Source organism: Tauraco erythrolophus, chromosome 4 (genome assembly GCF_009769465.1).
Source record: "Tauraco erythrolophus isolate bTauEry1 chromosome 4, bTauEry1.pri, whole genome shotgun sequence".
NCBI lineage: Eukaryota > Metazoa > Chordata > Aves > Musophagiformes > Musophagidae > Tauraco > Tauraco erythrolophus.
Genome location: NC_141468.1, coordinates 67487981 through 67507453, shown reverse-complemented (window position 1 = coordinate 67507453; position 19473 = coordinate 67487981). Strand labels below are relative to the sequence as shown.

Sequence of the window (19473 nt, the reverse complement as noted above, 5' to 3'; positions counted from 1 at the left end):
TTGCTTAGAAACTGAACCAGTGAGACAAGTTATTCGTATTACTTTCTGTTCCTCAGCAAAATACAGAAAATGTGATTCAGGGATAAGGCACACTGAATTGGAAATCTTTCCTTGTTTGCAAGATAACAATGAGGAATTTGCAGCTTTCTGAAATTTCACAGAATCACAGAATGGTTGAGGTTGGAAAGGACCTCTGGAGGTCATCTGGTCCATCTCTTTGCTCAAGCAGAGGCCACCTAGAGCAGGCTGCCCAGGATCTTGTCCAGGCAGCTTTTGAGTATCTCCAAGGATGGAGACTTCACAACCTGTCTGGGCAACCCATGCCAGTGCTCAGTCATCCTTACAGTAAAAACATTTTTCCTGATGTACAGACAGAACCTTCTGTGTTTCAGTTTGTGCCCATTGCCTCTTGTCCTGTCACTAGGCATCGCTGAAAAGAGCCTGGCTCAGTCTTCTTTGGACCCTTCCCTGTGATACCTATAGACATTCACGAAATTACATCTAAGCCTCTCTTCCCCAGGCTAAACACACCCAGCTCTCTCAGCCTTTCCTCATAGGAGGAATGCTCCTGGACTCTCTCCAGTAGCTCCATCAGTCTCTTGTACTAGGGAGCCCAGAACTGCACACAGCACTCCAGGTGTAGCCTCACCAGCGCTTAGTAGAGAGTAAGGATCACCTCCCTTGACCTGCTGGCAACACTCTTAATGCAGCCCAGGACAGTATTAGCTGCCTTTGCCACAAGCATATGTTGCTGGCTCATGGTCACCACAGCGTCTACCAGGACCTACAGGTCGTTTTCTACAAAGCTGAAATTTGGCCTTAAAATTATTCAATCAGTTTTCCCAAATAACTCTTGGTTTGTTAAACATTTTATACGCCATCTATTGCACATGCTTAGTCTTTAGAACAGAAAAGTGTTTGTGGGTTTTCTTTTAGCATATACCATTGACTTTCTTCTATGATAGAATAAGAATCATTCTTGGAATCAAGTTTCTCCTCTGAATATCTGGATTTGTAGCTCTGAAATTTGTTATTTTCCAATATGTATTTCAGATTCCTTTGTTTGATAGTCTTAACCTGTTTGAAAAGATATCCATTATAGCAGTGGCAAAGCAAGAAGACAAAAGGGATGTGAACACAAAGCAAAACGTGTTTTTTTGACTGAATAGTAAAAAAGCATTTCTGAAGACAAATTACACTGCCTGAGATGACATATCATATTAAGCTGGGTTTTTTTTTGTTTGGGTTGGGGGGGAGGGTTGGTTGGGGTGGTTTGGGAGTGGGTTTTCTAGTTGGGTTTGTTTGTTTGTTTTTTCGTTTTTAAATTGTGGATGCACACACATTTTCATAATATGCCATGTTTCCATAAACGGGATGAATTAGAAGACACCAACATACAACAGTACAATGGTACAAGTGTTTTTAAGTGCCAATTCACCACATCTTTAAAAAGACATTAGACTCTTGAATAACTTAGCTACTGTCTAGCAAGTTAGTACAATGGGGTTGCTGACAATCAAGATGTTGCCAAGGTGGGGGGGTCCTCCATCTCCAATGCAGCAGCAGCCAACATCACATCACTTCTCTGAAGAACTAGTTTCCTGTTTTGGTCAGCTCTATCTGGAGATATGGCTTACAGCTGAGTTGGTTCACAGTATGTTTTTGACTAAAAGCAAGGGAGAGAAAGCGCTCATCTCAACTGTTTCCAGGGATGGTGCCTGGTACTTAATTTCAGACATACCTGTTGCTATGGATTTGTCTGGTGAGCCGGACTTTTGACTGAACCTGTGGTCATCATCACCAGACACGCCCTGCTCACTTACTTGTGTACTGTGGAACTGTGCTTTTGCTGGTGAGACCACACCCCCATGTCTGCCATGCTTTCACCCACTTCCCAATTGTCACTGGATTTTACTGCCCCGTCTCCTGGTTGAATAACACACAGGGCAATAGCAAAAAACTATGGAACTTTGAAAGTAGAAAATAGTCAGATACTCACACAATGAAGGAATCGGGGGGAGCTGAGACTCTTCTCAGGTCAGCAGACTGCACTTTATGGATACTATAGGCAGCAAGAAATGAGTGGTCGGCAGAAAGGCAGCACACAGTGTGGATAGACAAGGAAAAAGGCAAGGGTGAAGGAGAGAGAGAGAGAGAGAGAGAAAGAGTGGAAGAGAAGAAAGAAAGAGAAAGACATACAACATTTAAACAGAAACAAAAGGAATGTGTCACATAAAAGTTGAATGAAGAGACATGCAGAGCTCCAAATTCACACTAGGAAGCCAAGAGCAAAAGAGGACATGCAAACAGAGAACATCACTGCTACATGGCACACTGGAGTTTTCTAAAGTACATGAGTGAGGAGGACCAATGACAAGCTAGGCACATGGCTATACAAGGAAGGCAAGGAGCCCAAGGATTTGTTCCACAGGCACTGAAAAATTTCAAGGCAGCAGATTTTGGAAGCAGGTCCAGAAATGCAAACAAACATCAAAGCCAAGATCTGAATGGATGGAATTGTCTCCAAAGGTTGGCCAACTTTAGTTAACGTTTAAGAAAAATAATACCCTTACTGACGATTTTGTATCCACAATGACAAATTGCTGTCTCCATTCTTCTTTCACGTACCTTAGGGAAACATGCATTTTATATATAGTGACTCCCAAGACTGACTCTCTTCTAGTGTTTATGCTCAGATGGTCCCTTTGTTTCTCTAAAGCGTATGGAATGTTTTATCTATAAGTTCTTCCCTCTTCTTTCTCTTCCATCATGCAGGACATTCTTCCTCAACCCAAAGTAAAAGCCAGTGAAAGTAAAATAGTGTCTTTTGAGATTCAGAAAGTGATCATTAACTGAAACTTACTGAGCAGCATACTAAACAGTAGTTTCTAATCAGAAAATGACTCCTAGAAAACAGAACTACAGCTTCTCTTCTTATTCTACATACATTTTGCTTATACCTTACACGAGAACCACATTCTTGGCTTGATCACAGAAAACCAAGCTCTATTTTGTCTCTTTCACATATTACCATGATCAACAGTGGAGAATAGGAACGAAACTTAGCCAGCAAGTCTTTTGAAGGTAAGAGAATAAGAACATAATTCAGTCTTTTGCAGAAAAACTGAGTCTGCTGATCTCATTGTAGCAAAAACTTGCTTTTGATGGTACAAACAGAAAAGACATATGAGAAGAAAAGAACCCATCTTTTTTTCCCCACAACCTACTATCCATAACCAAGTGTGAATAGTACCACCTTATGCTGTATATTCCTTGCATGCAAAATGTTGTTTCTGGCTTGAAATATTTTATTAGATTGTTACTTGTCTCCATTGTATGGAATGCACTGTAGGATGAGGAATAGATTATGCCTGCCTTTTACATTTGGACAGCCTCCATTAGAAACAAATTAGAAGCACTGTAACTGTATTCACCAAGTAATGACTTTCCTCCATTATGCTTCAATTAAAAGCTTTAAAGTTATCAGAAGAGTACAAACCATAAACAGGTCTTCCTCACCTACTCAAGAGTACTCACATGATCTGCATGTGACATCAAACCAGCTTAACTTTCCAAAAGGAAATACTAAAAAAAAAAAAATGAATGCTTGATGAACAGTAAGAAGAAAGATCACTAGTTGCAGCATGAATAGTTTGGGACAATTAATATACTAAGAAATTTCTTTATAGAAAATTCAGCTGCAAAAGATGAAATAACTGAATAAAATATTAATTGTCAGTAATTTGCCCAGCTACGACAAAATGCAGCATATTATATTTACTTGTTCCCTAATAGCTTGGATGAAGCTTTTCATGCTGCTGCTATCAACAGGGAAGGGAGGCTCCTTCAGTTTAAGTAGCTCCGTATAAACACTGGATTTTTATTCCTTAATTTGATTCCATAGTCAATTTTTTTTTTTTTTAAAGACTAGGAACTTTTACACTGTCAAAAGTGCTGCTGAATTTTTCCCCACACCTTGAAAAAGTCAAATTTTTCAGTAACAAATAAAACAAGGACTCTTAATCTATAGGAGCTTCAACCTTGTAAGTCTGTGTAGAACCACATTGAGGCAGTTTCTGTGCAATTAGAAGGTGCTGAAAGCACAACGGTGGGAAAATGGAAGGAAAAACAGGTCAAAGAAGGTCAGATACCTTTTTCTCATATACAAGTGTCCTTTCAGAGTGTCTACAGGTTTTGAAGGACAACAGCTGCAATCAGGATGACGGGTAATACTTACAGTCAGAAGAGAATCATGTTTCTAAAGCCCTTCCACTCCCAAGTGAGAGAAGCACGAAATCTTTATTCTTCTCACTCAGCTACATTACATATGAGCTCTTCAATTTTAAAATACTATTATTCCCTTGAAAGTCAAGGCAAACAACAAACTCACTATCCTCTCTAAAGCCCCTCTTCTTAAAACCTCCAGAACAAAGAAAACAGAAATATAACGTAAGACTGCTTCAAATTAAGTATTTTTCTACTTATAACACTGGACTAGCTAAAACTCCAAAGAGCATTCCTACTGCTCTCCTTATCTAGCAATAACATCAAAGCCAACAATAGCAGCAACTCTGCGTTACCGTGATGAGAGATAATTTTTTAATCACTTTCCTGGCAAGGAGCTCAAGAACATCTGTCTAACAATTAGTAGGATAGCTCCAGACCCACTTATCTCACACATCCAACATTCAGATGACAGTCATAAGAGAACAATCTACCACGCTCAATGAAATATAAGGCTTTCTGGGAGATTTCAATGGAATAGGGAGATATATTCCAGATATCAAGCTAAGAAACATAGATAAACATATGTAATTGAAAATTTTCTGTCTTGGAAATACTGCAAATCAGCATCGTATTGAATGAACTTCTTACAATACTAAATGCTACCTAGAGTTTAACCTTTAACATGCCATTTACTTTTTATCACACCAGGAAATTCAACTCTTCTCTCTCATTCTCCTTCAACACTTGAAAGTACATACACACAGAGATATATAGGTATAGATGTAGATATAAATATATACACACACCATTTATGATACCTGAGGCTGTGACTACAGTGCCTGACAGATCATTTGTGTTTTCGCAAGACATAGGTCTGCAGGTAAATATCTCAGCCAAATCAAAGGACTGACAGCAATGTAGTGTACCATAGCACATTGAAACCAAGCTAAACCACAAACAAGATCCTCTTGACAACTGGCATATATTATGAATTTGTATTTCCCTACCACAGTTTAAACTCAGATCTCAAAATCCAAGCCTAAATATGCTAGTTATCAGATAGAAATAGCAGGAATTTTCATTTTACATTTGCATTAACCTCCCTCAGCATAGAAGAAGATCCCCAGGATTGCTCTTTGCTCAATCCTAGCTTTTTCAAACAATTGAGTTGAGGTTGGATGAAATCAGGCATCGCGGCCCACAGGCAAGAGTCTGCTACTCTTCACTGCTCAAGAGAGATGAGTATACCTTCTGTATTTTCCAGACAAATAGGAGTTGCACATTACAGACATGGGCTTCTACTGAAGCTTCAAGCATTAGTCTCAATAAGAGAACACAGAGTGCTAAATTGAACAGGAAGATACTGAAAGTAACCAGGGAGGTTTTGATTACATGAACAGATTGACAACCAGCTCTAAATTGCTGAAGCAATATCTTCCACTAGTTGATATGGTTGAAATACACAGATAACCTTTAAGATACCTGAAAGAGAACAGGCACGCCTGAAATCCTGTCTGTTTTCTCCAGTTATATGAGTTAGTCTAATGAAAGATATTATATCTCTTCATAAACTTTGCCTCACCATTACAGCTGCAACAGCAAAATCCTCCACCCAACTCCCCAGAAAATGAAAACCTCAGTGTATGGATGTTTGAACAAAATGTGATAACTTTAGCTCGGTACCTTTGTAGAAGGGACAGACTGGCTTGCTTCACTTTAAGAATATGTGATGAAAAACAGCAAAGGCACTTACTATGATGTCATTTATTTTAATGGCAATGAAGGCCTTCTACATGAGAAGTACAATAATCAACTTTACAAAATAATCTAAATTATTTTATTGGATGGGCATTTTTATAGGTTAAAATTTGATTTTTTTTTTTATGTTAAAATATCTCTGCAGTACTTAGAAATAATGTTTAATTATGAAGGAATGGCAGTCCTGTCTTTTCTTCTTCACATGTTCCTGGTTTCCAGTTATCTTAGATTTTCTCTGTTCATCTTTAGACTACTCATTTCTCATTTGGGTTTTTATACTGGAGCAGGATTCCCTAAAAAGTTCAAACAGCCTTTTCCGGACCTCTAGGTCCTTCTCCATAAACAATCCCAGGCAGCATGCTCCCACATCAGAGACTACAAGATGCCCTGAGTAATTCTAGATTGTGGCAATTTGTTATAGCATCTCCAATAGAGCTTAAAAAGCAGATCAATAAAGTCAAGAAAATGAATCAAAAGAACTTCAAAGGCAAATGGCATACGTATGCAGAACTGCCTGAAGCCAAGAAGCACACTGCTGAGCCTGCACAAACCTCTCTAAGTAACTGAAAGATACAACACCTTTCTAAAAGCAAGACAGAGGGCAACCCAGAATATAAAAGAATTTAAAAAAAAAATCAGGTAAGTATTTACAATATGGTGGAAAGGGAGTTCAGAAGGCGTGATATTTATTTGTTTTATTTTGTTTTTTGTAAATGCTCTGCAAGTCCAGTACATGCAAAATCCATGACTAAATATGCTGCCCCAAAGGGGCCTCCTGCCATTAGGACATGCACATATCCAACTCACTCATTCAGCAAAGGCATGGATGTTCTCCTCTTGCTCTTCTGCACCATGTTGGCTTGGTTCCTCAAGGAGATTCGAATGAGTGAGGGAGCCAATCGACATGGTTCACCATCCACTTGCATGGGAATAGACTTGTATGTTAAAAGTGTCACCTCACGGCACTGATGTAACCTCTCTCCGTGACCACCCACTTGGAGAGCAGCCTGAAAAAAAAAAAAACCCAAACACAAGAACAACAACAAAAAAACCACACATATAAGAAAAAAAAACAGGAATGACAAAGAAAAGACACCTCAGAACAGATAGCTGAGGCAGTTAAATCCAAATGCAGTTTTGCTGGCAGCATTCATTACACAGTGTTCCATGTGTGAGGCATTCTAACGAGTCGCAATAAATATATTTTCACTCCAGAATCGCAAAGCAGAACTTAAAAGTTTCACAAGGCAAAGTGGTGGGCAACAAGCAGATATCTAACCATATGCATTGAACGTCTCATCATCTTGGTATATGTCAAGTATATTACACACACACATACAAACACCTACACTCACGCATGTGCAAGTAAAAATGAACAACTGTGTTTATTCTTGAAGTTTTCTATTTGTTTTGGTTGATTTATTTTTACACTAACAGTAATGCTACTAATTATTTGCTCTTTAAAACAATAACTCTAATTGGGTACATCTGCGAGACAGAAAAATGATTTCCCCTTCCTGAACAGAATACAGTCCTCAATGTGAATTAGATAAATCTAAAATCTAAAATCTAAAATCCTAATAAATCTAAATGAAAGTTTACACAGCAACTCAACCTTGAGACTAGACAGACTGAAAAGAGCAAGCGGAAAGACTTTGTTTAAAACAATTAAATACCATGGCCAAGAATGCATTCCAAAAAAACGTAACAAGGCAGACAATAAGCAGATCCTTCAAGCTCTAAGCAGGCATGTTTGGGCAGAAATGTATTTTTTTAATTTGTAGGTGACTATTACCTCTCATCCATCAGATGCAGAAAAAAAATCCTATATTAATATACTACTAACAGAAAGCAACCTAAACACAAGTCAAGACCTTAATCCTGCTCTGTGTGCTTAATATTATGGATCAACTAATAATATGGTCAATAATAATCATAATAACACTTCTTACAAAGTACTTCTCGGACTTCTCATTACTTAAGTCTCACAGACCTTCTTGAGTACAATCAAGTACATCTGGGAGACATATAGAGCAAGTTAGGATATATCAACACAATTTAGGGTTACAACAGTTCCTCGGCATCACAACCAACGTAGATTTGCAGACCCTCAGTTCTGAAATAGGCTTCCTTTAAAGAGAAACAGCAGCTGCAAGAGCCCTACTACTTAAATTCAGTTAGTACACACTAATTAGACTTCTGACAGTGTTTTCAGAAACACACCCTAAAATCTTCAGGGGTGAAGTAACAAATGTTCATTCCACAACATGTAGTAGGCTAATAAACAGAATTCTGCTTACTTGTAGGTTATTTCCTTAATCCACTAGATCCACCAAAAAAAAAAAAAAAAGAGAGGTCAAAAAAGAACCCTGAAGCCAGACTTCTAAAGAAATGATTGCTGATCAAGGCAACCTTTTGCTTACTTTGAAGATTAGATTTGTCTGAATTTCTCTTTGAGGAAGCAAACACCATTATCATGAGTATTCACCGAATGCAACATGCACTGAGGGCAGGTCACACAACAAATGGATGTGTGAGTTTAGTGAAAACAGGCTTATCCATGTGAGCTTTAACCTAGTCCACACAAGACATAGCAACAACAAAGGCCAAGAGTATGGACTTAAGCATGACTTACACAAACCTGGCAGGAAGCCTCGATACGTGCCTTCTGTGGGCCACACTAAGTCCTAGCTGCAGTGCCTTAGGTAGATTAGCGCTAGCACGAGGACAGCTACCAACTCTGCATTTAATCATCCTCGGAAGAGACTGCCACTTCAGCGCTGTAATAGTAGGACACTAGGGTATTTACAGTGAGATCGCTTTTAGAGTAACTCAGCTTTAGTTCACCTTAAGGACAGCACTGACAGAAAGTGCAATGCCAGATCAAAATTGTTGGTTGAATTTGCTTTGCCTAGCAGAAGAACAAGAGTGTTAACATTTGTGCCAGAAATATGACTAAATTTTCCACAACCATTACTAAATTTTCACAACATTTTTAGTGGTCACATGGAAACTGTATGGGCATATAATTTTATATGATATTTCATATTTGTTTCCAGTAGCCACTTTCACAAAAGAATTTGAATTTTTATGCCATAGATTGAAAAATACAAAAGCTAAAAAGAAACAGCAGTAATTATCTGACCATAGAACATGCCCACAGTAAAAACATGCATGGATGCTGTTTTTACTGTAATAATCTTGCAGTTTAACTTGGGAGCACTGTGCATGCAAATTACCCATATTTTGCAAAGATTACATTTTTATTACTAAATAACACTTCTTTTATTAGAAAGCTACAATTCGTTCCTCTCATTTAAAACCTGACACCAGAACATGTTTTGGCCTCAGCTGACTGAATATGTGGGATCATGGTGGTTTTTCAGTAATGAGGGCAACTTTGCACTCTGTAATGCCACCCACAGAAATCACCATGTCTGGCAGCACCTGCAGGAAGGGTAGCACCTGCAATATACTCACCAGCGAGGCCATGGTGAACCCAATGACTTCAATGTAGCCATCATCATGACGTTGAGGCTCAAAGTCTCTGTGATCTCCAGGATTTCCCCAGGGCATTGTGCCAGCACAATACCTACAGAAAGAGGTTTGGAAAGCAAGCTTTGAGAAAGCAGTTTGCCCTGATGGGTCTTGACTGGTCGCCTGACTAGTAGCCTGTTCTGCTGTCCTTCAGAATTATCCAGCTATCCATTCCAGAATTCAGTCCAAGGACAATTAAAAGTTGTGCTGGCAAGGACTGGACAAAAGGGAAAAATTTGTCTCTTGTTTCCAAGCTGGTACACCATCCATAAATTATCCAACATAACCTTTAGCAAGTTCCTTTGTGAGAGGAAAGTTGAGAAACACCAGGAAACATATAACAGAGCAGCAGCTCTTTATTCTCCCCACTTGCTTTGCTTTCTGCAGATGATCCACTGAGCCAGAAAGCTGCTTAGCCCCTATGCTAGGCAGGCATGGAGCTGCAGCAGCAACTCCAGCCTTGGAGCTCCATTTCCTCACTCCCTGCTGGCTCGGAAGCTCTAACAGCGTAAGGAATGCAAAATGTTTCATAGCTTGAGAAGGCAGGGAGATATAAGAAGCAGGAATAGATGCAGCTACGGCATCTATCTACCTGACCACTAAAGAATGAATGTAAAAGTGAGCTAAGAGTGTTAGAAGGGGGAACTTTGGATAGGTGACACCAAGTAGAAACTTGCAGTGAGGGAGGGCAGTGGAGGACTCAAAGGATAAATTGCTTGGCACTGCATGTGGAGCAAAGTGGTAGGTTGTCTAAAGTAGTGTTCTCTAAGGTGTGGTGCATGCACCACAGGGAATGTGCAAGAAAAATCCACAACTGGCAGGACAATTAGGATGCGTGAAGAAAATATTGTTTGCATTTTTAATAAATAATGAAAAAAATCCATTAAAATAGTGTTTGTTTCATCTGTATCACATGTATTCTTAATTTCTATTTTTATGTATGTAATACATTAGTACATGTATATAATTTATAAATAAATATATGTATATTAGGGTGGTGCTTAAAAACTTTTTTGCTGATAGCAATACACAATCAAAAAAATTTTGGAGACTACTGATCTGTAGAGTAGGAGATAGAAATATAGCTATTTTCTTAAAAGTTGCCTATCTAGGACACTTTCTAACATGTTAAAAAAGAGTATTTCTTTCAATGGTTTAGTGTTCCTTTACCAGAAAAATATTGATCCTTTCCCCCTCCCCACTTCCTGCCCCCGCCTCCTTTTTCCACACTCCACCTCTAATTAAGCAAAAGACCAGGCATCTGTGTCTTTACCGTCTTGTTTGCAGGTTATGTGCACAACTTTTGAAAGTGAGTTTGTTAATCGTTTCCACTACCACTGTATCATGATATTCAACTTCTTTTAAAGGATGGTTTAGCTGTACCCTGAACTCAGATCCCATTCCATATTGCTAATTAACAGTATTAAAAGCACCTAGCTCCCAAGAAGGCAGCACAGTGGCAATACTCTTTCTGCTCATCCGCCCAGTCTACTACAACTTGTAGGTATCTTATTTTACTTTTTTCAGTTCTATTTTATAACTGCAAGCATCTGTCTTGAGCTTACCTGGGTATGTTTAAAAACACTATACACTGGAACTTCAGCTCCTGGATCTTTGGAGTCAGGTCTGTACCATCACACTACAAAGCCAAAGTGACAGAGCACAGAGAAATTGCTGAATGGAGCCACAGATAAGAGAAGTGTTGCTGCTTTGTAACAACTTTCCCAAGACTTTCCTTGGAATGTGTTGCAAATGTCATGCTCAAAACTGAAAAGTAACAGAGCCATTAAACTCTCACCTCGCTCTCTCTCCCTTCCTCCCTCTTCCCACAGTACTATGACACAATTTCTTATACTTACCACAACTTTAACATGCTTGGATAAATCTCTTGAGCTTCTTTGCAGAAAGTCTGTAAAGGCTGCCTGCAATGGAAGTAAGTGCAGGAATTGTCATCAGCCCTTCCCCTCTTCTCTTTCCTCATTTCTTACCCCACCACAGAGCTGATTACCAAATGCCATCCTTTCATCAGACTTACTCTTTCTTGCTCTATGGAAATATGATTTTATTTTTGTTTTTCTTTAAATCATGTTACTTCTGCTTTTGAGAGGTTAACCAGAGAAGGCTCTTGGGCATCCAAGGATTTAAATGCAAATTCTTGCTTACATACTTGTTTCCATGTTTAAGGCACATGGCTACAGTGGGAGTCATCATCCAGAAAGACATTGTGCTATGCATTATCAAATTAGCATTGCACTCGATAAAAGCATTGTCCATGCACCTCCTGAACACAGAAGTGGGTAATTTTATTTGCATATTCAGATATGAAAATGAATCACTATGAAGAGCTGATCTTTGCCCTCCACTCCTCATGACCCTACACATCCAAGGCTATGCCTCAAAGCTACCAAAGATACAGGCCAACACTTGAGGAATTTCTCTAAGGCGGTCAATATCAATGTATTGCCCAAACCCTGAAAGAAGCAGAGCAGTTTGTTGAGAAGCTTATAAGCCAGAAGCAGGGGGAAAAAGACATGACCAGTACTATGTCCAAAGGAACAGCATTTCTCTCACCTGCTAAGCACTGTAAAAAAACAGTGCTTCAGGTACTTTCCAACAGACACGTGTGTGGGGCATTGCCAGAAACAGTGTATGTGCACTTTAAATTGTAACAGGCAAAATGAACGGGCATGAACTCCTGATGTGAGAAAGTGAGAGGGAAGATACTTAAGAAAACATTAACACAACTAAGTTTGCATCATTCTGTAAGATGAATCACAACTCACCCCTGCATAAAACATTTTATTTCTAAATCGGCTGTTGAATTTCTCTGGATTTGCTTCTGTGAAAGGATAAAAAGGAAAAATACAAACACCTTAATAAAACAAGTGGACTCTATCGTACCTTCCAGTTTCTGCTAGCACTGTAGTGCTTTTAGCACACATCCCTCAGTGAAAATATTAACATAAATACAGTTTTCCTGTGTGAGTCCCCCATTTGTGCCATTATCTGCTATCAGATTTCAAACACTGATATTGAATTCTTCCCCTTTCCTGTAGAGTGAAAATAGATGGAAACATGAACAAAGAGGTAACAAGAATACAATCAGTTAATTTAGCATCTCTCAGACTATTCATGTTATGACCCCTGAGCACCATTTGTGAGACTTATATATCTACCAACACAGACAGACCTCTAAGAACTACTAGAAATCCATGAAATGCTAACCCATGCTTTGAAGCAGGAGTAAAGCATTAGTAAATTACCAGATGAAACAGACACTTAAATTCTGATGTGTTACAAAGAGGTACTGAGGAATAGACACCTCTACTCAAATATTCCTCCAGAAAAAAAAAAAAAAAATCGTTACTCTAAAACCTATTTAGAGAGTTGTTTCATTTTGATTAGACTCTAAGTGATGGAGAATTTTAATAGTCCAGTAGTAATGCACATCTACTGGTTAATTATTCTCACCTTTAAAATAAACGTGGGGTTTTTTTCCTATCTTGAACTTTTCAGACTTCAACTGCCAACTGCTAAATCTTATTATAGTTCTCTGTCAGATTAAAGAGCCCCCAAGTATCAGATAACTTCTCCTTGAATAAATACTTACAGGCAGTGATTAAATCACCTCTTAACCTTCTTTCCGATAAGCTAAATGGAGCTCCTTTAATCTTCCAGTATACGGCATGCTTCCCAGAATACAGGTCATTCTCGTGCCTCCCTGGGAACTGCTTTCCTAGCCTGTGGCAGCCAGAGATTTCAGAAGCAGCCGTTCTGGCACTCTATTCAGTGTTAGTACCAACCAGGTATCCTTGCTCAGTAATTCTCTATTGAAAACATCGAAGTATCAAGATAGTCCTTCTGGCTAAAGCATCACACCGGTGCAAACACTTCCAAATTACTTCTTCTCAAACGACCACTTGAAATCATGTTTCTTTGAAGCCACTACATCTCACAATATAAGGCTCCATTTTGTAAGAATAAGCTACTTACTCCGTGTTTCTTGTTTGATTGTTTGCCCAGCTACTGTTATCACCCATTTGTTGTTTTGCAGGTAAGCCAGGAACACAGTCAGGGCCACCTGTTCTTAAAACGATTAATTTAACTGCATAAGTAAATCTCATCTCACTTACTGAGCTCACAGCTCTTTAAAGAAAGTCTCAACATTCCAGGCTAAGAAGCGGGAAGCTCCTGAGGCTCAGTGCCCATGCTGCACTTTCTTGATGTGATTATCCCCCAATGGCTCTGGGCAGCAGCCACCAGGTCACTGGCTCTTGCATGGATCTTATGACAAATACTGACCAGAACCAAAGACTCAGCTTGGAACTGGTTAATCAGAAAAGGAGCCTTTCTGAGGTCAAGAACCTTCAATATACTGAACTGCTCCTACCTCTGACATAGCAGATGAGCATGGGTAGGAAGGGAGGACTGCCATGCAGAATAGAGCCTAAAGCTGACTAGGGTGCAATTTTGATTGTAGATCACTGACTACATATACAAGGCTCACTCTATTCTCACTCTTCTCAAGCTATCAAGAGAGCAGGAAAAGGCAAATGTTATCATGTGTGTGTGCGTGCACGAGTGGGAGTGAAGGTGTCCTGTAAATGAACAGTCCTGGAGAGCTGAGGGAGCAAACAGCATGTCAGCATGGATAAGGTAAATTGCATCTCCCTTGATCCACCAAAGCATAAAGATAACGAGGGAGGAAACCGTGACTCTGGAGACAGTCACTACCCAGAACACTTCCTGAGGAAGCAGAGCTAAATACATTAGGCTTGGAGACAACCCTCAAGGCTCAATCTGATTAGTCACAAGAAAAGTGTAGAAGTTGCCATGGAAAAGGCCACATTAATGTACAGGTTCCTCCGAGACACTGCAATCGCTCCTTATTCTAAATATAACAGTTGACCAATCTCTATTGCATAAAATGCCCTGATAGGCTGGAAGTTCAAATCAATATAATTTATTTCGGTTTGGCGGGGAGAGGGTGAGGAGGGGGAAGAATGAGGCACCATGGTGTGTGCTTGTTTTAATACTACATGTGATTACAATAGCTCCACATAAGTAACTGCATACAACTACTTATCTTAATGGACCAAGTGCAACACCCATGAAAGTGCTTTAAGTTTTGCTAAAGGTTTGCTAAGAGTTCCTCTGGATTGTCATAAATTGTAAATGAGATGGGAATCTGTTTTGCACTGCTGAATTCCACACTAAACACAGTAAAACCCACACACCAGCAACACCTCCAAGGCTACAAGCTTTTCTCTCCTAAAACACATAGGACTCATTTGAGTATTTTAGCATTTGAGAGGGGAAGGAAGATACCAGCGCTAATGACTTGTAAGAGCAGACAATTGTGCTGTGAAAAGCTCTCCTGGCCACACATACCCGCTCACAGACACACAGCTTGCTCTGCCAAGTATTTTTTCACCCATGTAAATTTTTAAAACACTGGCGTCTCTGGAATAACATCCATTCTTTATAGGGCTCCATTACTTCATTATTAAGTAATGCCTCCATTAAGTGAGAAAGTAGCCATGCATTTCATCTATACAGTATATTCACAGTCACATTAGCAATGCATAGTGATATGCATTCATTAAAAAAATGCATACAGCTGTCATCATTCATTCCTGTGCCCTTTTGTGGCCTCTCATTATTATTCCTAAAGCTTGGAGCAGTCTTAAACATTATTAAATATGCATTAGCTCATTCCATCAAGAATTCTGCTCTTTATTTAGCATGGCATTAGAGTGCTATCTTTTCATCTTGAAATGACACTCTGGTAGTATGAAAGTGAAGAGAAGGGAGGCTGTCATTCAGAAAAAATACTTGCATATGAAGCTGAAATGACCAAAAGCTGAACACAGACAATTGAACAAGGTTTGTTTATATAAGCATGCTTGCCTAAACCATATAAATGGGGCAGCTCACATCAGTCCAAAGCTCACCTGTTAAGCCACATTTGGATCTATATGGGGTGGTACAACTGCCCTTGGTGAGGGGACAGAGAAGACTCTACAACAGCTCGAAGTCCTGACAGTTTTGTGGATTTCATTAAAACCTTTCACTTGCATAGAGACACTCTGGGTCTGCACCAAGTCCCCTGATATTATGCTATACTCATCCATAGGTAACAGCTCTTCAGTTTGAGAGCACAGTTATCCTCCTGCTACCCTGCTACTTAAACGGCTTCGCAGCTTTTGTCCTCCCTCCAGCTCCACACTGGAGGGAAAATTGGCACGACTCGTATCTGGTTTCCTACTATTCTGATATTTGTGCATCAGCATAAACTTCCTTTAAATCTGTACTTGGTATATCTTTTAGAAGATCAAAAACTTTTAAAAGCTCCTTTTCTAGCCCTTTTCCTCCAGTGAATGCCATTTTTCCTTGTACTGTTTTCATTTTTAAAGTCCTTTGGAAACTCATGATACAATCACTTTCTTCCTACTTGTGACTGTATATTGGATTTTTATCTCCCAGCTTTCCTTCTGAACTATAAGAACAGGATGTTAAATCCAACTCGATTTGTAATTCATAACATAACTGCCCATTCCCAAGGCTAAGGAAATAAAAAGTTCCTATTACCTCTAGATTCATGGAACTCCAGTGTAACATGTGCATCAAATCCAAGGCTGAAGTAATTATTGAAGACACTGAGTGGAAGCTGTAATTGGATAATCAAAAGACATGTGAAAATAACATGAACTAAACATTCCATGACACACCAGGAATCAACTACTTTAAATCTGGCATATCAAAAAAAAAAACCTAAGAAGAAGAATGTGGAACATGTTAGGGAAATGTACGCAGAAGGTTGCTCTGAAGGTTAGTAATAGCTTGTGGAATATGACCAGATACAAAAGCCTAAAGAACACAAACACATCTACAGTGCCTTATGATCATATATGTATCTTTGTAAACACATCAAAGGGTTCTTTATGTTGTCATCGAGATTTCTCACAACGATGCTCTACTTAACATGTCAATACAAAGGTTTTCCTAATTGCTGGCACTTCAAGCTCAGCATGGTGAATGCAACTCAAGCTGTGTTCTTCCTGCATCACATATAACCAGGAGCAATGCAAATTCCAGACAAGAAGCCCTAATCCTATTGAGGGTGCATGAGACAGGGAAGCACACATCTGTCCTCTTCATCATTACACATGCCCAGCAGGGCTGTAGAGAGAGAACAGTAGCATCAGATAGATAAGCTGGAAATTCTAACTGAGAAGAGAAAAATGGTTCACAATGATTTTTTAATGATTGTAACACTTTCAATATCTCCAGTCCAAATGACATATTACTATAAATGTGATTCCCTCACAAAGATTTTCCCATTTTTCAACTATCAGGATCACATGGAGACCTTGCACACAAAGAAGTTAAATTCAAAAATACACTATTTCTTGCTGTAAAGTAGGAAACAGTTGGTATCCATTAGCAAAATCCAAAGGAAGAAAATTCTACATCCCGTTTTTATATTTATATCTCTAATTTAGGAATCTAATTTAGGTGGTCACAAGGTTGCTTCTCCTGCTACTTCACGTTAGCTACAAAAAAAAAACCAAACAACTACAACCTTTCAGATAAGATGCCAGGGATTTTTGACAGGACTTAGTTCCTGAAGTAAATGCTCAATGTCTGAGACTTACAAACAACAAATAAATGGCTGGTATGTACTATGTTTCGCACACCTCTGGAAGCATTGACACATGAAAGGAGTAAAAGGAAGAAATGCAACTAGACAATCGAAAAGTTGTAGAGCTTCCCAATTGTGCATCTTATAGAGTAACCCAAAGATGCTCTTAAGCATCCTGTAGTCTCCTTGGGAAAAAGAAGGCTCTAACCTTACGTGCCCCATCTTCCAGCTCATCCTGTGGCAAATCAGGGTTGCGCTCAACCTGGAGATTCCAGCGGTCCAGCTGGACAATGGTCCCATCTTCTACATGGCACAGGATCTTGGACACTGGCTCATCTGTGTAACCCTGACAGCAGAGGGAGTGTCACCAGAGTATCAGCCATGGACAGTGAAAGAAAAGCAAGTCACTTGCCAATTACCTGGCTGACTTCCCTCCTTTCACAGAGGCCAGATCAACTATTCCTTAGAACACCTCAAAGTATTGCTACGTTTGGATACATCAAGCATTTTAACAAGTTATTGCTGAGGTACACAAGTCTTGGACAGGCAAAGTAAGACCATATTGAGACGAACTCAAAGTGTATTTGCCTTGTCTGGAGTACACTCCAGTGGTGTAGTGAAGGATAAACATAGAGAAATAAAGTTTAAACTATGCTTAAATTAGAAGCCTGCACATACTCCTCATTCCTTGGCCTGAAATACCAGACAGATACATCCGTATACACTTTTATTACACAACTACACGGCAAGAAATTCAAGATCCCAGACTGGAAATTGAACCAAACCATTGTGCCTAACTGAAGCAGACCTTGGACACAGCCCTGCCTACTATTTTAAACAAAATGAAATGTCACCCTACTACACAACTAAATCAGACCGGCAAGTTGAGAGCCCGCACATAAGGATACCCCTGTCAGTGCTTACCCCACCCCAGTTGAGGGTGCGGGCAAGGTCATTCCCAGTGCCAAGCGGAAGGACAGCCACAGGAGGCGGGGGGCTGAGCTGCAGCTCGTCGAGGATGGAGAGGATCCAGCCCACCTATGAAATGGAAAATGCAGAAAACTGTTAGTCAGGAAGATTAAAAGGGACAGGAAAAATAGAAAAAGACGTATTTTGATCATATCCCCTTCACAGAGAAGATGAAGTAAAACAAAAGGGAGAAGGAAAAATGAGCATATCTGAAATTTAACTCTGCAATGAAAACATACAGAACTACACCTGACTAAGGCTGCCTAACTATTGCTCTGAAAAACACTGTATTGAAAAATGAGCGAAGAATAGTACAGATGATTCAAGATGACATTTTTTATGTGTCTGTATGCTAAAAGAAACTCAACTTTTGACAACTGTCATGAAAGAAGATGTGAGAAACACATTAAAACAGTGTGGTATCTCAGAGCATGTCCTGGCACTAGAAGAGAGACTTGCCCACAGGTCTCCCATTCCCCAGACAAGACCTTAGCACTGAATTATTTTACTCAGTGCAAAGCATAAAATATACATATTCTAATGATACACACACACATATATATATATAAAAATAGAAGACTAAATGACTAGAATAAAAGACAATTCTAATGCTCAGGGTTGAAGACTTTGGGTTAGAACAATGAATCTGTCTGTTTTGTATCATAAGCTATTGGTTATTTTAGAGAGCTGTTTCTCTCTCCTGTCTCTATTCTGGACCACATAAAACTTTTAAATAGAAATTTAGCCAGAGGGAATAAATTACTGTAAAATATTTTGTTTTCATTAAATGGTAATTTCCAAGATGACAAAGAAGAGTTCCTGAAAATGTTCTGAAACTTTTTATGACTGAAATTCTTGCTACAAGAAAATATGACTATTTCTTAAATGATTTCTCACTTTTACAAAAAAAAAAAAAAGAATCAAAGTCTGTGAAAGAACCTGTGCTGCATTTTTAAATAAATAATTAAGGGAAAAAAAAAAGATCATAAAATCTAATCTTTTTTTTTTTTTTTCCTGACTCCAGTGTTCAAAGATGCAGCCTCTACTGAAAACGTAAGCTTTTAAATACGACATAAAACTGAAATCCTGACTGCAGCTGGACAGGATTTTTCCTCCTCCAACTATGGCGGGAGGAAAAATTCCCAAATCCCTATTACTATGATTCCAAATAGGTTCTTATCCCAAACTAGGGTGAAACCTGAGCTTCACAAGAGGTACCCAGCATAACATTGGCATTAGGAACTACAGCTGAAATCTGACGGAATGGAGAAGGGTTGGCCTGACAGTTATAGCAACTGCTACCCCATTCGGTATTCTAGGGTATGTCTTTCTCCAAG

The 19473-nt window shown here is 39.2% G+C and overlaps 1 protein-coding gene across 4 annotated transcripts in view; it reads right to left on the bottom strand.

Moving 5' to 3' along the window:
* Positions 1-19473, bottom strand: part of DGKI (diacylglycerol kinase iota) — a 218485-nt gene that overhangs the window by 80610 nt on the left and 118402 nt on the right. For 3 of the 4 annotated variants that reach the window (XM_086610377.1, XM_086610378.1, XM_086610380.1), the window contains 8 exons: positions 18092-18205; positions 17376-17513; positions 16114-16192; positions 12306-12361; positions 11382-11444; positions 11088-11161; positions 9466-9577; positions 6793-6992 (listed from right to left, as the gene is read on the bottom strand). In XM_086610377.1, coding sequence (XP_086466503.1) covers positions 6793-6992; positions 9466-9577; positions 11088-11161; positions 11382-11444; positions 12306-12361; positions 16114-16192; positions 17376-17513; positions 18092-18205 — 836 coding nt within the window. Of the gene's footprint in view, positions 1-1999; positions 2063-6792; positions 6993-9465; positions 9578-11087; positions 11162-11381; positions 11445-12305; positions 12362-16113; positions 16193-17375; positions 17514-18091; positions 18206-19473 lie in introns of all 4 variants that reach the window. The other variant, XM_086610379.1, reaches the window with a different exon arrangement.